This window comes from Sus scrofa, chromosome 3 (assembly GCF_054392235.1).
Source record: "Sus scrofa isolate SSC_HxYL_T2T_F1_AM1 chromosome 3, Sscrofa_HxYL_maternal_Yorkshire_Landrace_v2.0, whole genome shotgun sequence".
Lineage (NCBI taxonomy): Eukaryota > Metazoa > Chordata > Mammalia > Artiodactyla > Suidae > Sus > Sus scrofa.
In genome coordinates, this window is record NC_139385.1 from 45,401,784 (window position 1) to 45,427,937 (window position 26,154).

General features: G+C 42.1%; 1 protein-coding gene across 2 annotated transcripts in view; it reads right to left on the reverse strand.

Moving 5' to 3' along the window:
* Positions 1-19,122: 19,122 nt before the first annotated feature.
* OR1F1 (olfactory receptor family 1 subfamily F member 1) overlaps positions 19,123-26,154 on the reverse strand; it is a 61,756-nt gene continuing 54,724 nt past the window's right edge. For both annotated transcript variants that reach the window (XM_085017803.1, XM_085017804.1), the window contains exon 2: positions 19,123-21,241. In XM_085017803.1, the coding sequence (XP_084873929.1) occupies positions 20,293-21,241 (949 nt within the window). In that variant the 3' untranslated portion in view covers positions 19,123-20,292. The remainder of the gene's footprint in view (positions 21,242-26,154) is intronic.

The window sequence follows — 26,154 nt, forward strand, 5'->3', positions numbered from 1 at the left end:
TGTTGTCTGCGGCATAGGCTGGCAGCTGCAGCTCCAAATTTGACTCCCAGCCTGGGAACTTCCATATGCCACTGGTGCAGCCCAAAACCAAACAAAGTCCAGGACCAGACGAATTCTATCAAACATTTAGAGAAGTGTTAACACCCATCCTTCCGAAACTATCCCCCAAAATTCCAGAGGAACACTCTCAAACTTATTCTATGAGGCTACCATCACACTGATACCAAAACCAAAGATATCACAAAAAACATTACAGTCCAATGAACATTAGAGTCCAATATCACGGATGAACATAGATTCAAAAATCCTCAACTAGCAAATTGATTCCAACAATACACTAAAGGATTATACACCATGATCAAGTGGGATTTATCCCAGGAATGAAAGGATTTTTCAGTATCTATAAATCAGTGTGATACACCACATTCACTAACTGAAGAATAAAAACCAGATGATCATCTCAATAGATTCAGGAAAAGCTTTTGAATAAATTCAAAACTTATGATAAAAACCCTCCAGAAAGTGGGCACAGAAGTAACCTACCTCAAAATAATAAAGGCCATATACAACAAACCCACAGGTAATATCATATTCAATGGTGAAAAGCTGAAAGCATTTCCTCTAAAATCAAGAATAAAATAAGGGTGTCCATGCTTGCCACTTTTATTCAACATAGTTTTGGAAGTCCTGGCCACAATAATCAGAGAAGAAAAAGAAATAAAAGCAATCCCAATTAGGAAAGTAAAACTGTGACTGTTTGCAGATAAAACTAAAAATCCTAAAGATATAGGTTCCCGTCATGGCTCAGCAGAAACAAATCTGACTAGTATCCATGAGAATGCAGGCTTGATCACTGGCATTGCTCAGTGGGTTAAGGATCTGGCATTGCCAAGAGCTGTGGTATAGGGCAGTGGCTACAGCTCTGATTTGACCCCTAGCCTTGGAACCTCCGTATGCCACAGGCACAGCTCTAAATAGATAAGTAAATAAATAAATAAATACATAAATATCCTAAAGATGCTATCAGAAAACTACTAGAGCTGGAGTTCCCGTCATGGTGCAGTGGAAACAAATCCAACTAGGTCCGTGAGGTTGCAGGTTCAGTCCCTAGCCTCGCTCAGTGGGTTGGGGATCTGGCGTTGCCGTGAGCTACTTGCAGATGCGGCTCAGATCTAGCGTTGCTGTGGCTCTGGCATAGGCCGGCAGCTACAGCTCTGATTCGACCCCTATCCTGGGAATCTCCATATGCTGTGGGTGTGGCCAAAAAAAAAAAATGAAAGAAAAAAAAGAAAACTACTAGAGCTCATCAATGTGTTTGGCAAAGTTGCAAAATACAAAAGTAATTCAAAGAAAAAGTAATAGAAACAAATCTCTTATACTTCTATACAAGAAAGACAAGAAAATTAAGGAAATGATCCCATCACATCAGAAAAAATAAAATGCTGAGGAATAAACCTACCTAAAAAGGCAAAAGACCTATACTCTGAAAACTTTAAGACACTCATTATAGAAATTGAAGATGACACAGATCGAAATATATACCATGTTCTTGGATTGGAAGAACCAATATTATCAAAATGACCACACTACCTATGGCAAACTACAGATTTGATGCAATCCCTAACAAATTACCAATAGCATTTTTTGTAGAACTAGAATAAAATGTTTTTAATTTGTATGGAAACACAAAAGGCCCCAAATAGCCAAAGTGCCCCTGAGAGGAAGAAGAGAGATGGAAGAATCAAGTTCAAACTATACTATACACAAAGCTACAGTAGTCAAACTATACTTTGAAGCTATAGTAATCAAAACAGTATGGTGATGGCACAAAAACAGACATAGAGATCAATGGAATAGGAGAGAAAGCCCAGAAATAAACCCACATACCTATGGGAAATTAATTTACAACAAACGAGGCAAGGATATACAATGAAGAAAATATAGTCTCTTCAATAAGTGGTGCTGGAAAAACTGGACAGCTACATGTAAAAAAAATGAAGGATCAAGATGGCAGAGAAGTAAGACATGGCACTCACCTTCTCCCACAAACACATCAAAAAAAATCTACATGTAAAATAATTTGCACAGAACAGCTACTAAACTCTGGAAGAAGACCTTAAACCTCCAAAAAGAGCAAGAAACCCTCCAGATGACTGGGTAGAACAAAAGGAAAAAGAGAGAAAGAGAGGAAGGAATCAGGGCAGGACCAGCATCCCTGAGAGGGAGCTGAGAAAGAGGAAAGGAACCCACACCCTGGGAAGCCACATGACTGACAGGGAGATCAGCTGATACAAAAAGGCCTCAAAGCCACAGAGAAAAGCACAGCAGCTCGATTGAGGAGGGCAAAGTAGAGAGCTGCACAGATTATCAGTACCACCACCCTTGGACACCACAGTCTGAGACACACGGGCAGGGGCTGGGCACTGAGACTCAGGCTCTGGAGGTCAGTTCCGGGTAGCGGACTAGTGTTGGCAGTGCAGAGACAGCCAGAGAGAGCTAAGGGGCAGTTCATGCAGGGCTGGGGAGTGGATGCCACAGCTGAGGGAACTCGAGAGGCGGTCTGGGTCTGCAGGAGAAGCAAGGTGCCATTGTTGGGGAGGGGAAGAGGTGAAGGGGTGGATTACCATAGGAATTTCTTTCTCTGAGCATGTGCAGACTCTTAGAGGGTAGAGCTACAGGTGGCAAGGCTCATCTTAGGCCTACAACTAACCCTTTTGTAACATATCCAAGTGGTAGAACCTCCTGCATGGGCTAAGTGGGAAGGGCTGCTTCTTGCATGGTCTACAGGTGGTGGGCAAACCACCACAGTTATTTCTGACTGCAGAAGTGGGCACAGCCCGCCACCACTAGAGTCCCTGTGCAGGCACCACTTTCAACCCCAGTCACCTCAGAGGGCACCACAGAGGAGGGCACTACAACCTGTTGTTGCTCTTAATCCCCTGGGAACGCACACTCCCTGCCACTGCCACTGCCACTGCCACTGCCAAATGCTCTGGACACTGCCTAAATCTGCCCAAGGCTCATTACTACTTCCCAAGGCCCTGCAGCTAGGAGGAGCCACCTTCCCATGGGTCCTTGCTACTGTCAAGAACCCAGCAACCAGGCACTAACTACTATCCATGCCCATTGCCTCCTTCTCCAAGGAAACACACGCAACACCCTATCAAGGGAATAAGAGCCTGTTCACACAGAAGAAAGAGAGATCAAATATTGAAACTCCCACACCAAAAATAAGTAGTAAGCCCCCACAAAATACAAGGGGAGCTCTTGCATATAAATAGCCCTCTGGGACTACAGTAGTTGGCTTCCCTAAACTCACAAATAGGAAAAATATAAGCAAAACGAAGCAGCTCAGGAGTCATTCCTAGTTAAAAGAACAGGAGAATTCACCTAAAGCAGTAAACAATGAAAAAGACCTCTGCAGTCTAGTAGACTGAGTTCAAAAAGAGATACTGAAAATACTGAAGGAATTAAGGGTTAATATGAAGGAATTAAGATCGGATATAAACAGCAATGCAGATTAATTTAGAAAGGAAGTAGGAAATATAAGGAGGAGCCAAGAAAAAATAGAACATTCATTTGCAGAGATGCAAGCTGAGTTAAAGCCACTGAAGAGCAAAATGAGTAATGTAGAGGAACGAATTAGTGACTTGGAAAATAGAATAATGGAAATCACCCAATCAGAACAGCAGATAGAACTAAGCAAAAAAACATGAAAGCAATATAAGAGCAATATAATATAAAGCGGGCCAATTTACGCATAATAGGGATTCCAGAAGGAGAAGAAGAAAAGGGGATTGAAAATACATCGGAAGTGGACTGCCCATTGTGGCTCAGCAGAAATGAATTTGACTAGTATCCATGAGGACACATGTTCAACCCCTGGCTTTGCTCAGTGGGTTAAGGATCCAGCATTGCCATGGGCTGTAGCCGTGTAGGTTGCAGACATGGCTTGGATCCTGCATTGATGTGGCTGCTGCATAGGCTGGCAGCTGTAGCTCTGACTGGAACCCTAGCCTGGGAACTTCCATATGCCACAAGTGTGGCCCTAAAAAGCAAATAAAATAAAATAAAAAGTTATAAAAGGGAAAATTTTGCAGCCCAGAATACTCTACCCAGCAAGAATACTATTTAAAATAGAAGGAGAAATAGAGAATTTCTCCAACAAACAAAAACTGAAAGAGTACAGCAATACTAAACCCATTCTAAAAGAAATACTGAAAGGGCCCCTCTAAATAAAAAAGATGTAAGAAGAAATAGGATGGAGGAAAACACAATAGGAAAGCAATCACTTAAATAAGCCAGTATACAGAACTAAAAGGAAAAAAAAAACTTTTTGTAAAAGCAACGATAAACGCAAGGAACAACAAAAGGATAAACATGAAGATGTTTAAAAATGACATCAAAATAAAATGTGGGGAAGAAAAGTAAGAAAATCTAGACTCTTTTTTCCTAAGATGTGTTTGAGCCTATATGACTCAGGCTGAAGCAAGCAGATATAGGAAGGGGTTAACATACTTGAAAAACAGCAACCACAAATCAAAACCAAACAATACACTCACAAAAACTAAAAAGAAGAGGACACAAGCATAAAATAAAAGAAAACCATCCAACCAAAAAAAAGAAAGGGATAAAGGAGAAACAGAATCAACTGGAAAACAAGGTTTAAAATGGAAATAAATATGTATTTATCAATAATTACCTTAAATGTCAATGGACTGAATGCTTCAATCAAAAGACATAGAGTGGCAGACTGAATTAAAAAAAAAAAAAGAGCCTACAATATGTTGCCTACTGGAGACTCACCTTAGGGCAAAGGACACATATAAACTGAAAATGAGGGGACGGAAAAAGGTGTTTCATGTGAATGGAAAAGACAGGAAAGGAGGAGTTGTAATACTCATACCAGACAAAAGAGACTTAAAACGAAGGCATAAAGAAAGACAAGGACAGTGTTTAATGATAAAAGGATCCATTCAAGAAGAGGATATTATACTCATCAATATATATGCCCCTAATATAGAAGCGCCCAGATACATACAACAAATACTAAGAGATGTAAAAGGAGAAATTGATGAAAATACAATAATAGTAAGAGACTTCAACACCCCACTCACATCAATGGTCAGATCTTCAGATAGATAATCAATAAAGCAACAGAGATCCTAAATGACACAATAGAAAAGTTAGACTTAATTGACATTTTTGGGACATTACATCCCAAAAAGTCAGAATATACATTCTTTTCAAGAGTACACCAGAAGATTCTCAAGGATTGACCACATACTGGGGCACAGAACAAACTTCAATAAATTTAAGAGTATAGAAATTATTTCAAGTATCTTTGACTACAATGGCATGAAACTAGAAATTAACCACAGGAAAAGAAATGAGAAAAAAATGACAACATGGAGACTAACCAACATGCTAGTAAAGAAACCAATGGGTCAGTGAGGAAATCAAAAAATACCTCGAGACATATGATAGTGAAAACACAACCATTCAAAATCTATGGGGTGCCACAAAAGCAGTGCTTATAGGGAAGTTCAGAGCAATACAGGACATACTCAAAAAAGAAGAAAAATCTCAAATTGACAACTTAGCCCACCACCTAAAAGAATTAGAAAAAAGAACAAACAAAATGTAAAGTCAGCAGAAGGAAGGAAATCATAAGGATCAGAGAGGAAATCAATAAAATAGAGATCCGAAAAAAATCAATAAAACCAAGAGCTTGTTCTTTGAAAGGGTAAACAAAGTTAACAAACCTCTGGCCAGACTCACCAAGAAGTGGAGAGACAGAATTCAAATAAACAAAATAAGAAACGAAAAAGGAGAAATCTCAAAATGGATACTGCAGAAATACAAAAATCCGTAAGAGAATGCTATGAATAATTACATGCCAACAAATTTGACAACCTAGAAGAAATGGACAACTTTCTAGAGGCATACAATCCACCAAAACTGAACCAAGAAGAACTAGATCAATTGGAACAGACCAATCACTAGAAATGAAATTGAATGTCATAAAAACACTCCCTACAAACAAAAGTCTAGGACCAGATGGCTTCACAGGCAAATTCTACCAAACATACAAAGAAGAACGTACACCCATCCTTCTTCAAGTTTTCCAAAAGGTTGAAAAAGAAGGAACACTCTCAAAGATATTCTATGACGCCACCATCATCCTAATACCAAAAACAGAGAGATACTACCAAAAAAGAAAATTATAGGCCAATATCTTTGATGAATATAGACACAAATATTGTCAACAAAATTTTAGCCAACCAAATCCAGCAACACATAAAAAAAATTATACACCATGTCCAAGTGGGATTCATCCCAAGTGCATAAGCATGGTTCAACATAACTCAAATTAATCAATGTCATGCACCACTTTAACAGAAGAAAAGTAAAAAAACACATGATCATCTCAATATATGAAGAAAAAGCATTTGACAAAATCCAACATCGGAGTTCCTGTCATGGCTCAGCAGAAACAAACCTGACTAGTATCCATGAGGATGCGGATTCAATCCCTGGCCTAGCTCAGTGGACCAGGGATCCAGCATTGCCCTGAGCTGTGGTGTAGGTCACAGACACAACTCAGATCTGGCCTTGCTGTGGCTGTAGTGCAGGCCCGCAGCTACAGCTCTGATTCAACCCCTAGCCTGGGAACCTCCATATGCCATGGGTGTGGCCCTAAAAAGCACCAAAAACAAAACAAAAAATCCAACATCAATTCATGATAAAAACTCTTGCCAAAGTGGGTATAATCAAAGCCATTTACGATAAACTCACAGCAAATATACTCAATCAGAGAACCTGAAAGCCTTCCCACTAAAACCTGGAACAAGAACAAGGATGACCACTCAAACCACTTTTTTTTTTTTTAGGGCTGCACCCATGGCATATAGAAGTTCCCAGGCTAGAGGTCTAATCAGAGCTACAGTTGCCAGCCTACACCACAGCTCACAGCAATGCCGGATCCTTAACCCACTGAGCAAGGCCAGGGATCAAACCTGCAACCTCATGGTTACTAGTTGGATTTGTTTCCACTGAGCCACAACAGGAACTCCACCACTTTTATTCAACATAGTATTGGAAGTCCTAGCCACAGCAATCAGACAAAAAAAATAATAGTAAAATAAAAGGTATCCAAATTGGAAGAGAAGAGGCAAAATTGTCACTCTATGAAGATGACATGATACTATATATAGAAAACCCTAAGGATTGCACACAAAAACTTCTTGAATTAATCAATGGATTCAGCAAAGTAGCAGGATACAAGATTAACATTCAGAAATCAGTTGCATTTCTATATACTGACAATTAAATATTAGAAAGGGAATATAAAAATAAAATACTTTTAAAAATCACACCTCCCAAAATTAAACACCTAGGAATAAACCTAACCAAGGAGGTGAAAGACTTATATGCTGAGGACTATAAAACATTAATCAAGGAAATTAAAAGAGGATTCAAAGCAATGGAAATATATTCCATGCCCCTGGACTGGAAGAAATAATATCGTTAAAACAGCAACACTACCCAGAGTTCCTGTCTCAGTGGTTAATGAACCGAACTAGCATCCATGAGGACACAGGTTCAATCGATGGCTTTGCTCAGTGGGTTAAGGATCTGGTGTTGCCATGAGATGTGGTGTAGGTCGCAGACAGGGCTTGGATCCTGTGTTCCTGTGGCTCTGGCATAGGCCAGCAGCTATAGCTCCGGATGGACCTCTAGCCTGGGAACCTCCATATACTGTGGGTGCAGTCTTAAAGAGACAAAAAGACCAAAAAATAAAATAAAATAACATGGCCATACTATCCAAAGGAATCTACAGATTCAATGCAATCACTATCAAATTAACCATGACATTTTTCACAGAACTAGAACAATCCAAAAATTTATATGGAACCATAAAAGACCCACAGCAATCCTGAAGCTCAAAATCCAAGCAGGAGGCATAACTCTCCCAGACTTCGGACAGTATTACAAAGCTACAGTAATCAAGACGATGTGGTTTTGGTACAAAAACAGACATACAGACCAATATAACAGAATAAGAGTTCCCATGGTGGCTCAGCAGTAATGAATCTGACTAGTATCCATGAAGACGCAGGCTCAATCCCTGGCCTCACTCAGTAGATTGGGGATCCAGCAGTGCCATGGGCTGTGGTGTAGGTCATAGATGCAGCTTGGATTCCACATTGCTATAGCTGTGGTGTAGGCTGGCAGCTGTAGCTCCAATTCGACCCTAGCCTGGGAACCTCCATGTGCCACAGATGGGGCCCTAAAAAGACAAAAAAAAATTTTTTTTAATGGAATAGAATAGAGATCCCAGAAATAAACACAGACACCAATGGTCCATTAACCTTCAACAAAGGAGGCAAGAATATAAAATGGGAAAAACAGTCTCTTCAGCAAGTGGTGTTGGGAAAACAGGACAGCTGCATATCAATCAATGAAACTAGAACACACCCTCACACCACGCACAAAAATAAACTCAAAATGGCTTAAAGACTTAAACATAAGACAAGACACCATCAAACTCCTAGAAAAGAACATAGACAAAACATTAACCATAAAACATTTTCTTAAGTCAGTCTCCCAAAGCAACAGAAATAAAAACAAACAAAAAAACCCAATGTGACCTAATCAAACTTACAAGCTTTTGCACAGCAATGGAAACCACAAAAAAAAGCAAAAAGACAACCTACAGAAAATAGGTGCAAATGATGCCACTTACGAGGGCTTAATCTCCAAAATATACAAACAACTCACACAACTCAACAGTAAAAAAACAAACAACTCAATTGAAAAATGGGCAGAAGACCTAAAGAGATATTTCTCCAAAGAAGATATACAGATGGTCAACAGGCAGGTGAAAAAATGCTCAACATCACTAATTGTTAGAGAAATGCAAATTGAAACTACAATGTGGTACCACCTCACACCAGTAAGAATGGCCATCATTAGTAAGTCTACAAATAACAAATGCTGCAGAAGGTGTAGAGAAAAGGGTACCCTCCTACACTGTTGGTGGGAATGTAAATTGGTACAACCACTATGGAAAACAGTATGAAGGTATCTCAGAAAACTAAATATAGGATCACCATATGACTGAGCAATCCCACTCCTAGGCATATATCCAGACAAACCATTCATTAAATAAAAAGATACATGCACACCTACATTCATTGCAGCTCTATTCACAATAGCCAAGACATGGAAACAACCCAAATGTCCATCTACTGATGATTGGATTAGGAAGATGTGGCATATATACACAATGGAATACTATTAAGCCATAAAAAAGAACAAACAAACTAAATTGCAGCAACATAGATGGAACTAGAGACTCTCATACTGAGTGAAATAAGTCAGAAAGAGAAAGACAAATACCATATGATATCACTTATAACTGGAATCTAATATACAGCATAAATGAACCTCTCCACAGAAAAGAAAATCATGGACTTGGAGAACAGATTTATGGCTGCCAAGGGGGAAAGGGGAGGGAGAAGAATGGGCTGGGGTCTAGGGTCAGTAGATGCAAACTATTACATTTAGAATGGATAAACAGCAAGATCCTACTGTGCAGCACAAGGAACTACATCCAAACTCCTGGGTAGACCACAATGGAAAAGAATATTAAAAATAAAGTATATATAGGTATAATTGGGTCACATGGCTGAACAGCAGAGATTGGCACAATGTTGTACATCGATTATACTTTGATTTTTTTAATTTTAAGAGACGAAGACAAATACCATATGATATCACTTTTATGTGGAACCTAAAAAATGATACAAATGAACTTACAAGACAGAAACAGACTCACATAGAAAAGAAATGTATGGTTACCAAGGAGAAAGTGGGTGAGGGATAAATTAGGAGCTTGGATAAATAGATACTCAGTATAAAATATAGAATGGATAAACAATAAAGTCCTACTGTATAGTTCAGGGAACAGTATACAATATCTTGTAATGATCTACAATGGAAAAGAATCTGAAAAAGAATATATATATATATATATAATCATATATATTTTAAAAATCATCTATGTGTGTATATATATGTATATATCTGAATCACTTTCCTGTACACCAGAAACTAATATAACATTGTACATCAACTAGACTTCAATTTTTTAATAATTAGGTAAGTCTATATGCATTCACATGAAAAGGTGGAGCTGATTAAGAGTTTTGGGGTAAGTTTATGCCAATATAATCCTTTATTTTACAATACACAAAAGTGATTATTCTATAAAACACAACTTGAATTATAGCTTGGGAATTCTTTTCACATCAGAACTTACAAATATGCTACCTTCTTTAGTGGTTGTAATGGATTCAATTATAAGGATGGAACGTAATTTATGGCATTGCTCCCCTTTAGGTGGACACTTTCCAAGTATTAAGTCTATGCATGTTTACAATAATAAGCATTTTTATACGCAGCTCAGCATAATTTTACAATTGCAAAATATTAAAAAAGTCCTTTAAAAAGTCTCAAACTAAAATAGCAACATATCAGTACAATAATAAAAGCTTATATCATGTATCAGAATAAACAATCAAAAATATATATATGTACATATATATATATACCCATAGTTCTATGCATATATCTATACATGTTTGTATGAATTTACAGAGTTATTCAGAGGATGTCCTTGGTTACCTAGCTGGATATGTCAGAAACCCAGTCCCACAATGTCCTAACCAGGGGACCTTGAGGCAATCACTTTCTCTAAAGCCAGGGATAGGATAACTTTGAGCAGGACTGATAATGATACTTATCTTGTGGCTGAGATATTAAAATAGATACAAAGAAAAAAGTCTTGGCCAACTGGTTAGCACATAATAAGTTCTCAATGCATATCAGACATAAATATCAGCATTTTACAAATGATAAAAAGTGGTAGCATTTTACAAATGATACAAACAGTAAAATAAGGAAGGGTTATTAAAAAGTAGTTGAAAGAGTTCCCTGGTGGCCTATTGATTAAGGATCTGACACTGTTGCTGCTATGGCTCAGGTCACTGCTGTGATGTGGGTTCAGTCCCTGGCCTAGGAACTTCCACATGCAGTGGGCAGAGCCAAAAAAAGGTAACTGGGGGCAATTTTATAAATATATGAAGAAATAAAATCAAAGCTATAAACATAAAATATTGATTTAAACTATAAAAATTAAAGACAATTGGGAGAAAACGCAGCTGAAGATTTAAGTAATAAAGGAATGGGGAAGAAAATATAAAGCATAAGAGAAGTAGAAGAAAATACAAAATATATACCTACTAGTTATAAGAATATAAAATTTAAATATATGTTATGTTCCCCCCAAAAAGTAAGAAAACCGAGAGATAAAGTATAAATTGAGGAAAGATAGTTGGAATATTTGTAAAATGGTATCTCGCATGCTCAAAATATAATGTTTAACAATTTACTATGGAGTCAACATTTAAAGATCTCTCACAAATAATAATAAAAAAATGTATGAGGAAAATGCCCAGGAAAGAAAATGTAAATCCAGAATCCTACACCCACCAAAAGCTTTCAAAATGAAGCAGACTTACTTTACAAAAAAAATACTAAAGGAATTCGTTCAGGCCTAAAGTAAGCGACCCCAGAAAGCAATTAAAATCCACACAAAGAGCACTGACAAATGTAAGTCATTATCAAAGAAAAGTACTTTTTCTCTCTTTTCCTCTCTTAAGTGACTTTTAAAGCAATAGGCTAAAATAATATGTATGTAATGTACCAGTGGGCCTACAGTACAAAGAAATGTAGCATATTTCCAAATAAGAGCACAAAGGAGGTGGATGAGAGTAAAGCTGTAATGGACTAAGGAATGATCACAGACAGTAAAGTAATAATTATAAGAATGTACTGTGGCATTTGTAACATTGATATAATATGTAAACCAATAATACACAAATAAAATTCAAAAGGGAGGGAAAAAATAGAGCTATATAGGAGAAGCATTCCTTTATATCATGGGAATTAAGCCTGTATAAATGTGAAGCTGACTTTGCTAAGGTAAAATATATATGGTATGAGTTCCCATATGGCTCAGTGGGTTAAGTACCAGCATTGTCACAGCAGTGGCTTGGGTCACTGCTGTGGCATGGGTTTGATCCCTGGCCTGGGAACTTCTGCATGTCACAGGTGTGGCCAAAATAATGTATGTGGTAAAACATAGAGCAACCACTACAAAAATCCAAAAGATACAATGAAAAAAAAAGTATTACAGAGATTAAAATGCTACATTAGAAAATATACGCTTAATGCAAAAGAGAACAGTAAAGACAAAAAAAAAAAAGACACAAGACATACAGAAAACAGAAAATAAAACAGCAAACATAAATACTGAAAGTGAACGTAATAAACAATCCAGCCAAAAAGTCAGAGATCATCACACTGGGTTAAAAAAAAAAAAAAAAAACGTGATCAAAGATATGTTGCCGAGATGGAATTAAGATGGCAGAACAGAAGGATTGGAACGCAACATCTCTCCTAAAAACAACAAAATTCACAACTAAAGGCTGAGCAATCTTCAACCAAATGGACCAGAAACCTTAAAAAAAGACATCTTACTCCAGAAGACAAAGAGGAGGCCACATCAAGAGGTAGAAGGGGTGATTATGTGATATAAACAAACCCATACCTCCCGGCTGAGGAGCCCCACAGACTGGAAACTAACTGGTTCACAGAGACTCACCTACAGGAGTGAGAGTTCTGAGCCCCACATCAAACTCCCACGTATGGGGATCTGGCACTGGGAGAAAAATCCCCTGGAGCACATGACATTGTGGGGTTTGTGCGCACTAGCTCCATGGGACTGGGGCAAACGGAGACCCCATTCTTAAAAGGTGCACACAGACTTTCACGAGCACTGAGTCCCAGGGCAAAGCAAAGGAATCTGGGTCAAACCTGACCAAAGTTCTTGGAGGACATCCTGGGAAAACAGGGGTGGGTGTGGCTTGTTGTAAGGGAAAGTCATTGGAAGCAAAGCTCTCGAGAATATTAAGCAGGAAAGGGCCTTACTCTGGAGGTGGCCGATTTGGGAAAATCTGGCCACAGAGTCTGGCGCTGAGAAGCCCCAGGGAAAAAAACAATCCAGGTGGGATTGCAGCCCTACCCCTCAGTAAACAGGCTGCCTAAAGACCCCTCAGGCACACAGCTGCCTCTAATCCTGTCCACAGACTAAGCCCCACCCACCAGAGGGATTAGAATCCGCTCCACCCATCAGTGGGCAGGCATCAGCCCCTCCCATCAGGAAGCCTACAGCAAGCCCCCCATACCAACTTCAGCCACAAGGGGGGCAGACATCAGAAGTAAGAGAGGCTAGAACTCTATTATCTGTAAGAAGGTCACCACACCAAAAACCTGTAAAAATGAAAAGACAGAGAACTATAACTCAGACGAGGGAGAAAGAAGAAACTCCAGAAAATCAGCTAAGCGTTGAGGAGATTCTCAGCCTCCAGGAAAAAGACTTTAGACTGTTGATGCTGAAGATGATGCAAGACATTGGAAATAAACTGGAGGCAAAGATGGATAACTTACAGGAAACACTGAGCAAAGAGATACAGGATATAAAACACAAACAAGAAGAGATGCAAAATACAATAACTGAAATAAAACATTCACTCGAAGCAGCTAACAGCAGAATATGGGAGGCAGAACAACAAATAAGCGAGGTGGAGGACAGATTAGTGCAAACTAAGCATGCGGAACAGAAAGGAGAAAAAAGACTGAAAACAAATGAAGAGAGTCTCAGAGAACTCTGGCACGACGTTAAAATGCAACAACATCTGTATTATAGGGGAGCCAGAAGGAGAAGAGAGAGGGAAGGAGACAGAAAAATATTCCAAGAGATAATAGCCGAAAACGTCCCGAACATTGGAAAGGAATCACTCACTCAAATCCAGGAAGCACAACGAGTACCATGTAAAGTAAACCCAAGGAGGAATACACCAAGACACATATTAATCAAACTGACCAAAATTAAAGACAAAGAGAAACTCTGGAAAGCAGCTAGGGAAAAGAAACTAATAACATACAAGGGAACCCCGCTAAGGTTATCAGCAGACTCTTCAGCCAGAAACTCTGCAAGCCACAAGGGAGTGGCATGAAATACTTAATGTGATGAAAGGAAAAAACCTCCAACCAAGATTACTCCACCCAGCAAGGCTCTCATTCAGATTTGAAGGAGAAATCAAAACCTTCACAGATAAGCAAAAGCTGAGAGAATTCAGCAACACTAAACCAGCCTTACAACAAACACTAAAGGAACTTCTATAGGCAGGAAAGAACAAGAGAAGAAGGAAAGAAAACAGAGCAACAAAAACAAATCCAAAGCAATTAATGACATGGCCATAAGAGCATACATATCAATAATTACCTTAAATGTTAATGGACTAAACGCCCCAACCAAAACACAGAGACTGGCTGAATGGATACAAAAACAAGACCCATACATATGCTGTCTTCAAGAGACCCACTTCACTTCTAGGGACACATACAAATTGAAAGCGAGAGCATGGAAGAAAATATTATCCGCAAACGGGGATCAAAAGAAAGCTGGAGTAGCAATACTCATATCGGACAAAATAGACTTTAAAGTGAAGAATATTTTAAGAGACAGAGAAGGACATTACCTAATGATCAAAGGATCAATCCAAGAAGAAGATATAACAATTTTAAATACCTATGCACCCAACATACGTTCACCACAATATATAAGGCGACTGCTAACAACCTTAAAAGGACACATCAACAATAACACAATCATAGTCGGGGACTTCAACACCCCACATACAGCAACGGAAAGATCAACCAGACAGAAAATCCATAAGGAAACACAGGCCCTGCATGAAGCATTAAACCAGATGGACTTAATAGATATTTATAGGACATTCCATCCAAAAGCAACAGAATACACATTCTTCTCAAGTGCACACGGAACATTCTCTAACATTGATCACATCCTGGGCTACAAGTCCAACCTCGGTAACTTTAAGAACACTGAAATCATATCAAGCATCTTTTCCAACCACAATGCTATACGACCGGAAATCAACAACAAGAAAAAAACTGCAAGAAACACAAACACACGGAGACTAAACAACATGCTACCAAACAACCAATGGATCACTGAAGAAATCAAAGAGGAAATTAAAAAATACCTAGAAGCTAATGACAACAAAGATATGACCCTCCAAAACCCATGCGAGGCAGCAAAAGCCGTTCTAGGAGGAAAGTTTATGGCAATACAAGCCCACCTCAGGAAACAAGAAAAAGCGCAAATAAACAAGCTAACTTTTCATCTAAAGCAGCTCCAGAGAGAAGAACAGACAAGACCTAAAGTTAGCAGAAAGAAAGAAATCATAAAGATCAGAGCAGAAATCAATGAACTAGAAACAAAGAAAACCATAGAAAAGATCAATGAAACGAAAAGCTGGTTCTTTGAAAAGATCAACAAAATTGATAAACCCCTAGCCAGACTTATCAAGCAAAAAAGACAGAGGACTCAAATCAATAAAATCAGAAATGAAAAGGGAGAAGTAACAACGGACATCACAGAAATACAAAGGATCACAAGAGACTACTATATGCAACTACACGCCAGTAAAACGGAAAACCTAGAAGAAATGGACAAATGCTTAGAAAAGTACAATCTTCCACGACTAAACCAAGACGAAACAGAAAAGGTGAATGGACCAATCACAAGAACTGAAATTGAAACTGTGATTTAAAAACTTCCAACAAACAAAAGTCCAGGACGGACCAGATGGCTTCACAGGCAAATTCTATCAAACATTTAGAGAAGAGGTAACACCTCTCCTTCTGAAACAATTTCAAAAATTTGCAGACGAAATGATACTCCCAAACTCATTCTATGAGGTCATCATCACCCTGATACCAAAACCAGACAAAGATACCACAAAAAAAAAAGAAAACTACAGGCCAATTTCACTGAAGAACATCGATGCTAAAATCCTCAACAAAATACTAGCAAACCACATCCAACAATACATTAAAAGGACTGTACATCATGATCAAATGGGATTTACCCCAGGGATGCAAGGGTTCTTCAATATCTGCAAATCCATCAGTGTGATACACCACATTAACACACTGAAGAATAAAAACCATACGATCCTCTCAATAGATGCAGAAAATGCCTCTGAGAAAATCCAACACCCACTTCTGATTAAAAAAAAAAAAACCCTTCAGAAAGTGGGCATAGAGGGAACCTACCTCAACATCATAAAGGCCATATATCACAAACCCACAGCGAACATCATTCTCAATGGTGAAAAGCTGAAAGAATTCCTACTGAGATCAGCAAGAGGACAAGGATGTCCGTTCTTGCCCCTACCATTCAACATACTTTTGGAAGTCCTAGCCACAGCAATCAGAAAAGTAAAAGCAATAAAAGGAATCCAAATTGGAAAGGAAGAAGTAAAACTATCACTGTTTGCAGATGACAGGATCCTCTACCTAGAGAATCCTGAAGACTCTACCAGAAAACTGTTAGAGCTCATCCACGAATTTGGCAAAGTCGCAGGATACAAAATTAATACACAGACATCAACGGCATCTCTATACACTAACAATGGAAGAGCAGAAAGAGAAATTAGGGAAGCAATTCCATTTACCATCACATCCAAAAGAATAAAGTATCTAGGAGTAAACCTACCTAAAGAGACAAAAGACCTGTACTCTGAAAACCATAAGACGCTGATGAAAGAAATCAAAGATGACACAAATAGATGGAGAGACATACCAAGCTCGTGGATTGGAAGAGTTAATATTATCAAAATAACTATACTACCTAAGGCAATCTACAGATTCAATGCAATCCCTATCAAATCACCAAGGACATTTTTCACAACACTTGAACAAAATATTTTAAAGTTTGTTTCGAAGCACCAAAGACCCAGAACAGCCAAAGACATCCTGAAAACGGAAAATGGAGCTGGAGGAATCAGGCTCCTGGACCTCAGACTACAATACAAAGAAACAATCATCAAAACCATATGGTAAGTGGAGTCAGGACAGAAATATAGATCAGTGGAACAGGATAGAAAGCCCAAAATTAGGAGTTCCCATTGTGGCTCAGTGGTTAACAAGTCCGACTAGGCACCATGAGGTTGCGGGTTCAATCCCTGGCCTTGCTCAGTGGGTTAGAGCTCAAATTCGACCCCTAGCCTGGGAACCTCCATATGCCATGGGAGCGGCTCAAGAAATGGCAAAAAGACAAAAAAAAAAAAAAAAAACTCAAAATTATACCCACGCACCCACAGCCAACTAATTGATGACAAAGGAGGCAAGGATATACAATGGAGAAAGGACAGCTTATTCAATAAGTGGTGTTGGGAAAACTGGACAGCTACATGGAAAAGAACAAAATTAGAACACTCCCTAATACCCTACACAAAAATAAACTCCAAATGGATTAAAGACCTAGATAGAAGACCAGACACTACAAAATAAAACTCTTAGAGAAAAACACAGGCCAAACACTCTCTGACATAAACGACAGCAACATCTTCTCAGATCCACCTCTTACAGTAATGACAGTAAAAACAAAAATAAACAAATGGGACCTAATCAAACTCAAAAGTTTCTGCACAGCAAAGGAAACCCTAAACAACACAAAAAGACAACCCACAGAATGGGAGAACATCTTTGCAAATGAATCAACTCACAAGGGATTCATCTCCAAAACTGATAAACACCTTCTGCAGCTCCATACCAAAACAACAAACTGCCCCATCAAAAAATGCGCAGAAGATCTAAACACACAGTTCTCCAAAGAAGACATACAGATGGCCAAAGAACACATGAAAAGATGTTCAACATCACTCATTGTTAGAGAAATGCAAATCAAAACCACGAGGAGGTACCACCTTACACCAGCCAGAATGGCCATCACCAAAAAGTCTACAAACACTAAGTGCTGGAGAGGGTGTGGAGGGAAAGGAACCCTAGTACACTGTTGGTGGGATTGTCAATTGGTGCAACCACTGTGGAAAGCAGTATGGAGATGCCTCAGAAAACTAAACATAGAACTACCATTTGATCCAGCAATCCCACTCCTGGGCATCTATCCAGAGAAAAACAGATGTCCTCCGATGCTCATTGCAGCACTATTTACCATAGCCAAAACATGGAAAACACCTAAATTCCCATCGACGGAGGAGTGGATCCAGAAGATGTGGTACATATACACAGTGGAATATTACTCAACCATTAAAATGAACGAAATACCGGCATTTTTGGCAACATGGATGGACCTAGAAATTATCATGCTAAGTGAAGTCAGCCAGACAATGAGACACCAACATCCAATGCTTTCACTGGCATGTGGAATCTGAAAAAAGGACAGACGGAACTTCTTTGCAGAACAGATGCTGACTCACAGACACTGAAAAACTTATGGTCTCCGGAGGAGACAGTTTCGGGGGGTGGGGGGAATGTGCCTGGGCTGTGGGATGGAAATCCTGTGAAATCAGATTGTTATCATTACACAACTACTGAGGTGATAAATTCACTTGAGTAATTTTTAAAAAAATGAGTAGCTTGAACACGTGGCAGGATTCGGGCTCCCTAGAGCCCTAAAGGAACCCTCTCCATCCTGCCCCACAACAATCTGACCCTCCCACCAGAGGTGCCTGCATCTCTACCGTCTCTGTTGTCAGAACAGGAAGTCAGCCCTGATGACCAGGACCTGTCTCGCCCTCACAGCGAGGACGAACACAGAGAGTTGCACAGAATGTTAACATCACACGAGGCCACTCTGTGACTGTTCATGGAGCAGGACAAAACGAGACCACTCCGTAATCACGTGCACCTGAAACCTGAACGCTGTCCAAGCCACCAGAACGAACAAACGCCCCCTAGGCTGGCTGATGTGAGGGACGGCCACTTCTCTGCAATCACGGCTTTGACCTCCGTCTAGGCTTCCTCCCTCTTAGATAAAAGATATCACCATCTCCAGACACACTTATCCCCACTTTGCTACAGCTCTTCAGGCACAGCAAAGACTCAATCCCTTGCATCCCCACCAAAACCGCCTGACGCAAGCCCAAGTCTTTCACTTGTTTCTTTACATCAAGAGAGCTTTATTAAGACATCTGAGGGGTCAGGCTGAGCTCAAGATGCTGCCAGCCTTTACTGTGAAGAGGTGCTAGGCTTACAAAGGATCGGTGGTGGGAATCTCTGGCTGGAGTTCTTGGCGGGAACTTGTGGCAGGAACAATGACGAAAGAGGAGGGAAGCTCAAGGGAAGCACTGGGGTTGAGTCCCATGACAGAGGGCAGTTAGTTCTTGAAGGTGGTCCATCTAAGGAGGCAGTTCTTTTCTGCAGGCCACCGTTTCTTGCCACCCAACTTGAGCATCCACATTCCAGGAGAGGGTGTCCACTGCAGTTCTCCAAGGTCAACAGCCACATTTTGGGGGTGGGGTGGGGGTCTGTCTCTGTCCTCCTGAGAGCCTATCATTCCAGCCTTTTCATATATGGGACATGGAGGATGGTCCCCTCTTCCACAGATACTTCCTGCTGGCTAGGGGTGATGAGAACTGGGTGGCTGGTCACGGCATGATCTATGTTAGATGTTATCCCTCCCAAGATAGTCTCCCAACCAGCTGTTAGTGCCCGAGAAATCATCGACAGGAGGTGTCCCCCACAGTGTCCATGACGCATAGGAGTTGGTCTGGATGCAAGCTGGGAATAAAGCGTCAGCACCCGCAAAGGCCTGTGTCTGGACTCACTGAGGTTCAGGTTCTTCATGTCTCCACACAGAAGGAATTCAGTGACAGACAAAGTGCGAGGCAAGAAATAGGTTTATTAGGACAGGACGCCTGTGAGAAACACAAGCGGGCAGGCAAGGAAGATCTGCCAAGACAAGTCTTCTAATAAGTTCCTTCTAGCATGTTCCTACTAAGCTGTCTCACTTCCCCCCGCCCCATGCTAAGTGTTCTCCCTTGGGACAAGGAGTGATAAACTCAACTTACTGAACAAGATTTGGTCCCAAGTGGGGTTTAGCTGGAGGGCATTGCCAAGTGGAAGCATCAACTTGTTTGGTACAAGGATATCTCTTTCTGAAATCTTTAACCTGAAGAAGCTGACGAATCAAGGTTTCTCTCCCAAGATAGACCACAGATGATTCTCTTACAAAAAGACAAAGGCTAATTAACCTTTCGCATAATCAGAAAAGCAAACATGTGTACCTAGAAATGAATTCTCTCCATGATTTTGTTAGCCCATTGATTACTGTGTGGAGGAAAATGTCATAGCAACCACTTTTCGAAGAGCCCCTTTTATGTCCTGGTTCCTCAGGCTGTAGATGAAGGGGTTCAGCATGGGGGTCACCACTGTGAACATCACAGCAGCGGCTATGTCTGTCTCAGCTGAGTGGGAGGAAAAAGGGCTGAAATACACAGCAATGATGGTGCCATAGAAGAGGGAAACCACAGCCAGGTGGGAGCCACAGGTGGAGAAGGCTTTCCATCTGCCCTTGGCCGAGGGGACGCTCAGCACAGCGCGGGTGATGAGGATGTACGACACCAGGATAAATATAAATGGAGTGATCATTATTAGCCCTGCTTCAAAAAGAATCATCATCTCATTGAGGTGTGTGTCCGAGCAGGACAGTTTCAGGAGTGGGGTCAAATCACAGAAGAAGTGGGGGATGGCATTGTCCCCACAGAACGAGAGCCGAGACATCAGCAGGGTATGCAACAGCATATCTAGGTTGGCAATGACCCATGACCCCGTGACCAGCAGGACACAGAGCGGGTGGGTCATCTTGGTGGAGTAGTGCAGGGGGTGACACACAGCCACAAAGCGGTCATAGGCCATCACAGCTAGGAGGAAATTGTCCATGTCCATGAACGTGAAGACAAAATACATCTGGGTGAGACACCCGGAGAAGGAGATGGTCTGACGTCCGAGGACGTGGTTGGCCAGCATCTTGGGGACCGTGGTGGAGGAGAAGCAGACGTCCACGAAGGACAGGTTGCTGAGGAAGAAGTACATGGGGCGGTGCAGGCGGGCATCCAGGCTGATGGCCAGGAGGATGAGCAGGTTTCCCAGGACTGTGGCCAGGTACATGCCCAGGAAGAGCAGGAAGAGGAGCTGCTGCTGCCGCCGGGGCTGCCGGGAGAGCCCCAGGAGGAGGAACTCGCACACACTTGACTGGTTTGCCCCTCTCATGGGCCTGGACTCAAGAGGCAGAAATGACAAGCGGAGATCAAAACCAAGGGCGTGGGGGCCAATAGTCCATGCTCCAGCCACAGTCAGGTCAAAACAACCCACACAGGAGTTGCTCACTCAGGATCTGCCCCTACTCCCCACACCCTCAACTCCCAACGCCAGTTCCTAGAGGATGCCGGTCCTACTGGACTCACTCTGTAAACCATATCAACACATACCATGGAAACAGCACACGGGCACACACACAGCCCTTCTCTGCCCTTGGGTCTCTGCCATTCCCAGCCTTGCTCCCCCTTCTTAGCAGCTCGTGGACAGAAGAGAAACGGCTGATCCTTGCTGGGTTGGTCTCAAGCTCCAGCTCATGGATTCAGGACCCTCACCACTACTCCCTGGATCTGCAAGGTTTAACACGGGAGGGTCTGCAAAGAACTTCACCCACCAGCCAAGAAACACTGGCATCTCCACGGCTACCACCTTACCTGGGAGGAGCGGGTACTGTGGGCTCCACCTTTGAGGAAGGGGCCAGGATTCCTCTTTACTAGAAGACTTGGAAGGGCTTGGAACTACACGAAAGACCCGAGCAAGTGAGGAGCAGGGGTTCATGGCCTTAGCCCTCTGCATAGGAAGGTCGGTGGCGGGTATGAGAGAAAGGTATTTACAGGCGCCTCCGTGGTCCCTGGGGCCAGATTCCCCGAGAGCCTTGTTAGAGACAAGCAGAAGTCATGGTCCCACCGCCTTCCTGGTCCCCAGGGATCCAACAATGATGACAACGTATATGATCTAATGCCTGGGTCCAACGGGGAGATAAAGCAATCCGGATGGAGACAAGTCCCAGGGAAAATCCCTTGAGACCTCAAACTGCATCACCTTGGTGATCGGGGCTTATGATTCTGTATGTGAAAATTCCCTTATTGAAAGGGTTTTCTTCTGACCTTCGTATCTCCGAAACTGCTATCACGGAAGTGTTATATGAGTGAACCCTTTTTTTCTCCAATATCTGGTCATTTAGTGTGTAGAGTCAGGGATGCGATTGCAGATAGGGATACTGGGATGCTGACAAGGTCAGATGAGGGTGGCATTAAAGGGTCGTGTTTAAAGCATTTGATGTACAGCAATACGTGGCAGCGGAGACATACCAGAGAGAGCATTGTATACCATGACTGAGAAACTCCAGGCTCCTGGAGTCCACTTCTTGGGGCGGGTCCTCCCAGCTCCAATAGGTCACCCTTTCCTCAGGATGGTCTCCAGTCCTCAGAGTCACAGGAGTGTGGGTAGTTCTAGCTGCCCAATGTATCATCCAGGATTCATGATTGGACTTGGGAACCTGGAACTGAGGCTGAGGACCCATGGTCATTCTCGCCAAGACTTGGACTGGAGGCTTACAAATATTTCCTGACTGGCTCATACATGGGGAAGCAAAAGTCTATGCAGAAAGGCAAAACACATAATACACACACACACAGAGAAATGGGGATGAGCTGGAGAGAGTCCTAACAGCTTTCCAGTTCAGGGTTCAAGTCCTTTTCTGACGCTTGGTTACATTGTGGGGTCACAGCTCTTGCTTGAAAATAATAAACATGCGGTCTTACGGATTGAGCCCAAAAGGATTTCTGGAACATCATCATTTCATCTTTCAAAGACACTGAACAACTGCACAGGCAGGCCCAGGAGGTTACACAGCACATGTAATGGCCCAAAGCATGCCACAGAACAGGAGTGATTAGCAAGCCAATATTGCTGCTACTTCCGGCCACAAAGTTTAAGAGTTCATGGCTCTAAAACAGCTCTCAGGGCACATGGCGTCCCACCGGGAGCACCAGGGAAGCCGTCTTGCTGCCACGGCTGACACTGCGAGGAAAACATCCTTCTCATCTCCCTTCCTCTGTGTCAAACACAGAATCAGGATCACTAATGGGTAGTCAAAGGCTGCCCACGACTTAGCTGGGAGATACGTTACTCAGGGTTTCCTGTGATATAGGACAGAGTAGGATTTTCGCATCCAGAACTATGGGCTAAGCTAGTCTCTTAAGATTTGGAAGGGGTTAATAAACTTGGGAAGCCCAAAAACAAGACAAATGCCGCCAAGAACCATCCCCCCGCCCCAGCGTCACAACACTGATGCACAGCCCTCTTACCAGCTTCCCTTCAGTGGAACAGGAAGTACCTGGCTTAACAGAACTCTCCTTCACACAACAGGGGACCAACTCAAAACCCCATCAGTTACTCTCTCCAGGTCCAACACCAGGACTGTCCCTACTTCAACCATGATCTCATCATGACCTTTTATACCTTCTGAATCAAACATGAAAACTAAGCCATAACGACACGTCCTACACATATGTCAAACAGAAGGAGAAAGACAGAAAAGAAGAAAGCTAGGAGTTCCCATCATGGCTCAGCACAAAACAATCTGACTAGCATCCATGAGGACGCAAGTTTGATCCCTAGCCTTGCTCAGTGGGTTAAGGGGTTGGTGTTGCCCTCAGCTGTGGTGTAGGTCAAAGACTCAGCTCAGACCTGGCATTGCTTTTTCTGTGGCATAGGCCAGTCGCTACAGCTCCAATTCGACCCCTAGCCTGGGAACCTCCATTCACCATGGTGTGGCCTTAAAAAGACAAGAAAGAAAGAAGAAGAAGAAAGCTATTTGGCTAAAATACACACATACACAAATATACACATATCAACGGAAGGAGGAAAAGTGGAAAAGCTGATGTAATCTTCATGTCCACTGGCAGCCATGAACGACTGTTAATTGATACTAACAGACTTCCTGATCCACAGTCTAATTCATGTTCCCCTTTATGTGTAGCCAGCATCTCAGCTGCTGAGATTTTAAAAAATCTGAATAGCCTAAAGTTTGAAATCTGGGAGATTTGACGTCCTTATGATCTTTGCTCACATAAGACTGTCCTAATCTTTCACTGACTGCCCTCGCTGGACATGGTAATTCCAGAATTCTCTTAAGGAGCTACTTCCTCGCATAATCCTCTGTGCTACCACTGTGTAGCACAAAAGCTATTTTCTATTGAGGGTCAAAAGTCACAACAATATCAGAATCTCCTTTTGGTCAGTTTATCCGGTTGCAAATGGAGCCCAAATGGACCAGCAAGAAGTCTTTTGAGTCCAGTTTTACTGGGATAAAAAGAAAATTTTTGCACGTAGATCACTGGGTATGACAAAGAGAGCTACCTCTTGTTTCCTTGCCCCATACATTCCTGGGTGGGAGAGAGTTCAGCACATATTGTTCACTGGTATGAAACTTAAAACGCATCCTGCAAAACAGCCCCCTATCCTTACAGAGTAACCACAACTGGTGCCAAAACGGAGCCTTCAGAAGACCATTTCTCTCTGCTGTAAGGTCAGCTGCTTCTGCTGACTGTGTAAAAGTACCAAAGCATCATACAGATACCAGCCTTGTCCCTTCTCCTTGGCAGCTAACACATTTTACCAAAGCTTAGCACCTTAAAACAGTAAACATTCATCTCACACAGTTCCTCCAGGCAAGGAATCTGGTAACAGTTTAGCTGAATGGTTCTGGATCAGGGCTTCTCATCAGGGTGCAGCTAAGTTGCCTGCAGGGACTCCATCACCCAAAAGCTTGACCGTGCCTGGAGGACGAGCATCCAAGATGGCTCATGCGCATTGATACTGGCAGGAAGCCTCAGTTCCTCACAAGGACTTCTCCATAGAGCTAACTTGATACCCTTGCAACAGGGTAGCTGGTTTCCCCTGGGCAAGCGATTCAAGAGCGCAAGATGGAAGCCACAACATCTCTCTTTTTTTTTTGTCTTTTTAGGACTGCACTCATGGCATATGGAGGTTCCCAGGCTAGGGGCCTAATCAGAGCTGCACCTGCTGGCCACAGCTACAGCCACCACAGCCACGCGGGATCCAAACCGAATCTGGGACCTACACCACAGCTCATGGCAATGCCAGATCCTTAACCCACTGAGCAAGGCCAGGGATCGAACCTTCTTCCTCATGGGTAATAGTCAGATTCATTTCCGCTGAGCCACCACAGGAACTCCTACATGAGTTTTCTTTCCTGACCGCTTCTGCACATGCCCAGATATCCATGTTCACCACGGGTTTTTCTATCGATATAGCTACCCCACATCATCGCTTTAGTTATGTCATCTTTATTAAGCAGCGACACCTGGGACATCATAACGATCCCAAGTCTGAATCACAAGGCTCGAAGCTGAACAACTCCTTTAGGTCTGCAGTGTAGCCTGTCGTCTGCAGAACCAATGACATATATCAACATTGCCTTCCACACTATAAATATCAGGAAGCTTAAAGCAGCAATGCTCTCTTTTTTTTCTTTTTACAGCTGCACCTGTGGCATATGCAAGTTCTCGGGCTAGGGGTCAAATCAGAGCTGCAGCTGCTGGCCTACGCCACAACCGCAGCAACGGGGGATCCCCAGCCGCATCTGTGACCTACTCTGCAGCTTTCTGCAATGACAACCCCCCCGCCCCGACAACACACACCCCGCCATGAGGGAGACGAAGCCAGGGATCCAGCTGGCATTCGCAGGGAAAGTATGTCAGGTTCTTAATCTGCTAAACCACCACAGGAACTCCAAAGCAGCAATGCTCAAACTGTCACCTGCACAAAAATCACCTGTGAAGATTCTGTTTCAGGCTGAGATTAGGCGTTTCTAACAATCAACCAGGCAACAATGCCTGGTCCTCGGATCACAGTGAGTCGCAGCAAGGGCTCAGCACTGGAGTAAAAGGAGTCCTTGCTCCGAGAAGGCTCCAGGTCACCTACACCAGTCCTTGCACTGCTGGTTTCCCACAACCTCGCCTTTTGAAAGGATACCCAGATTGGAAGTCAGACCTTGACTTCCACCGGTCCCAGCCTGGGGAATCAAGAGACAGGAATTCTGAAACCAGGTGACCCATTCTAATC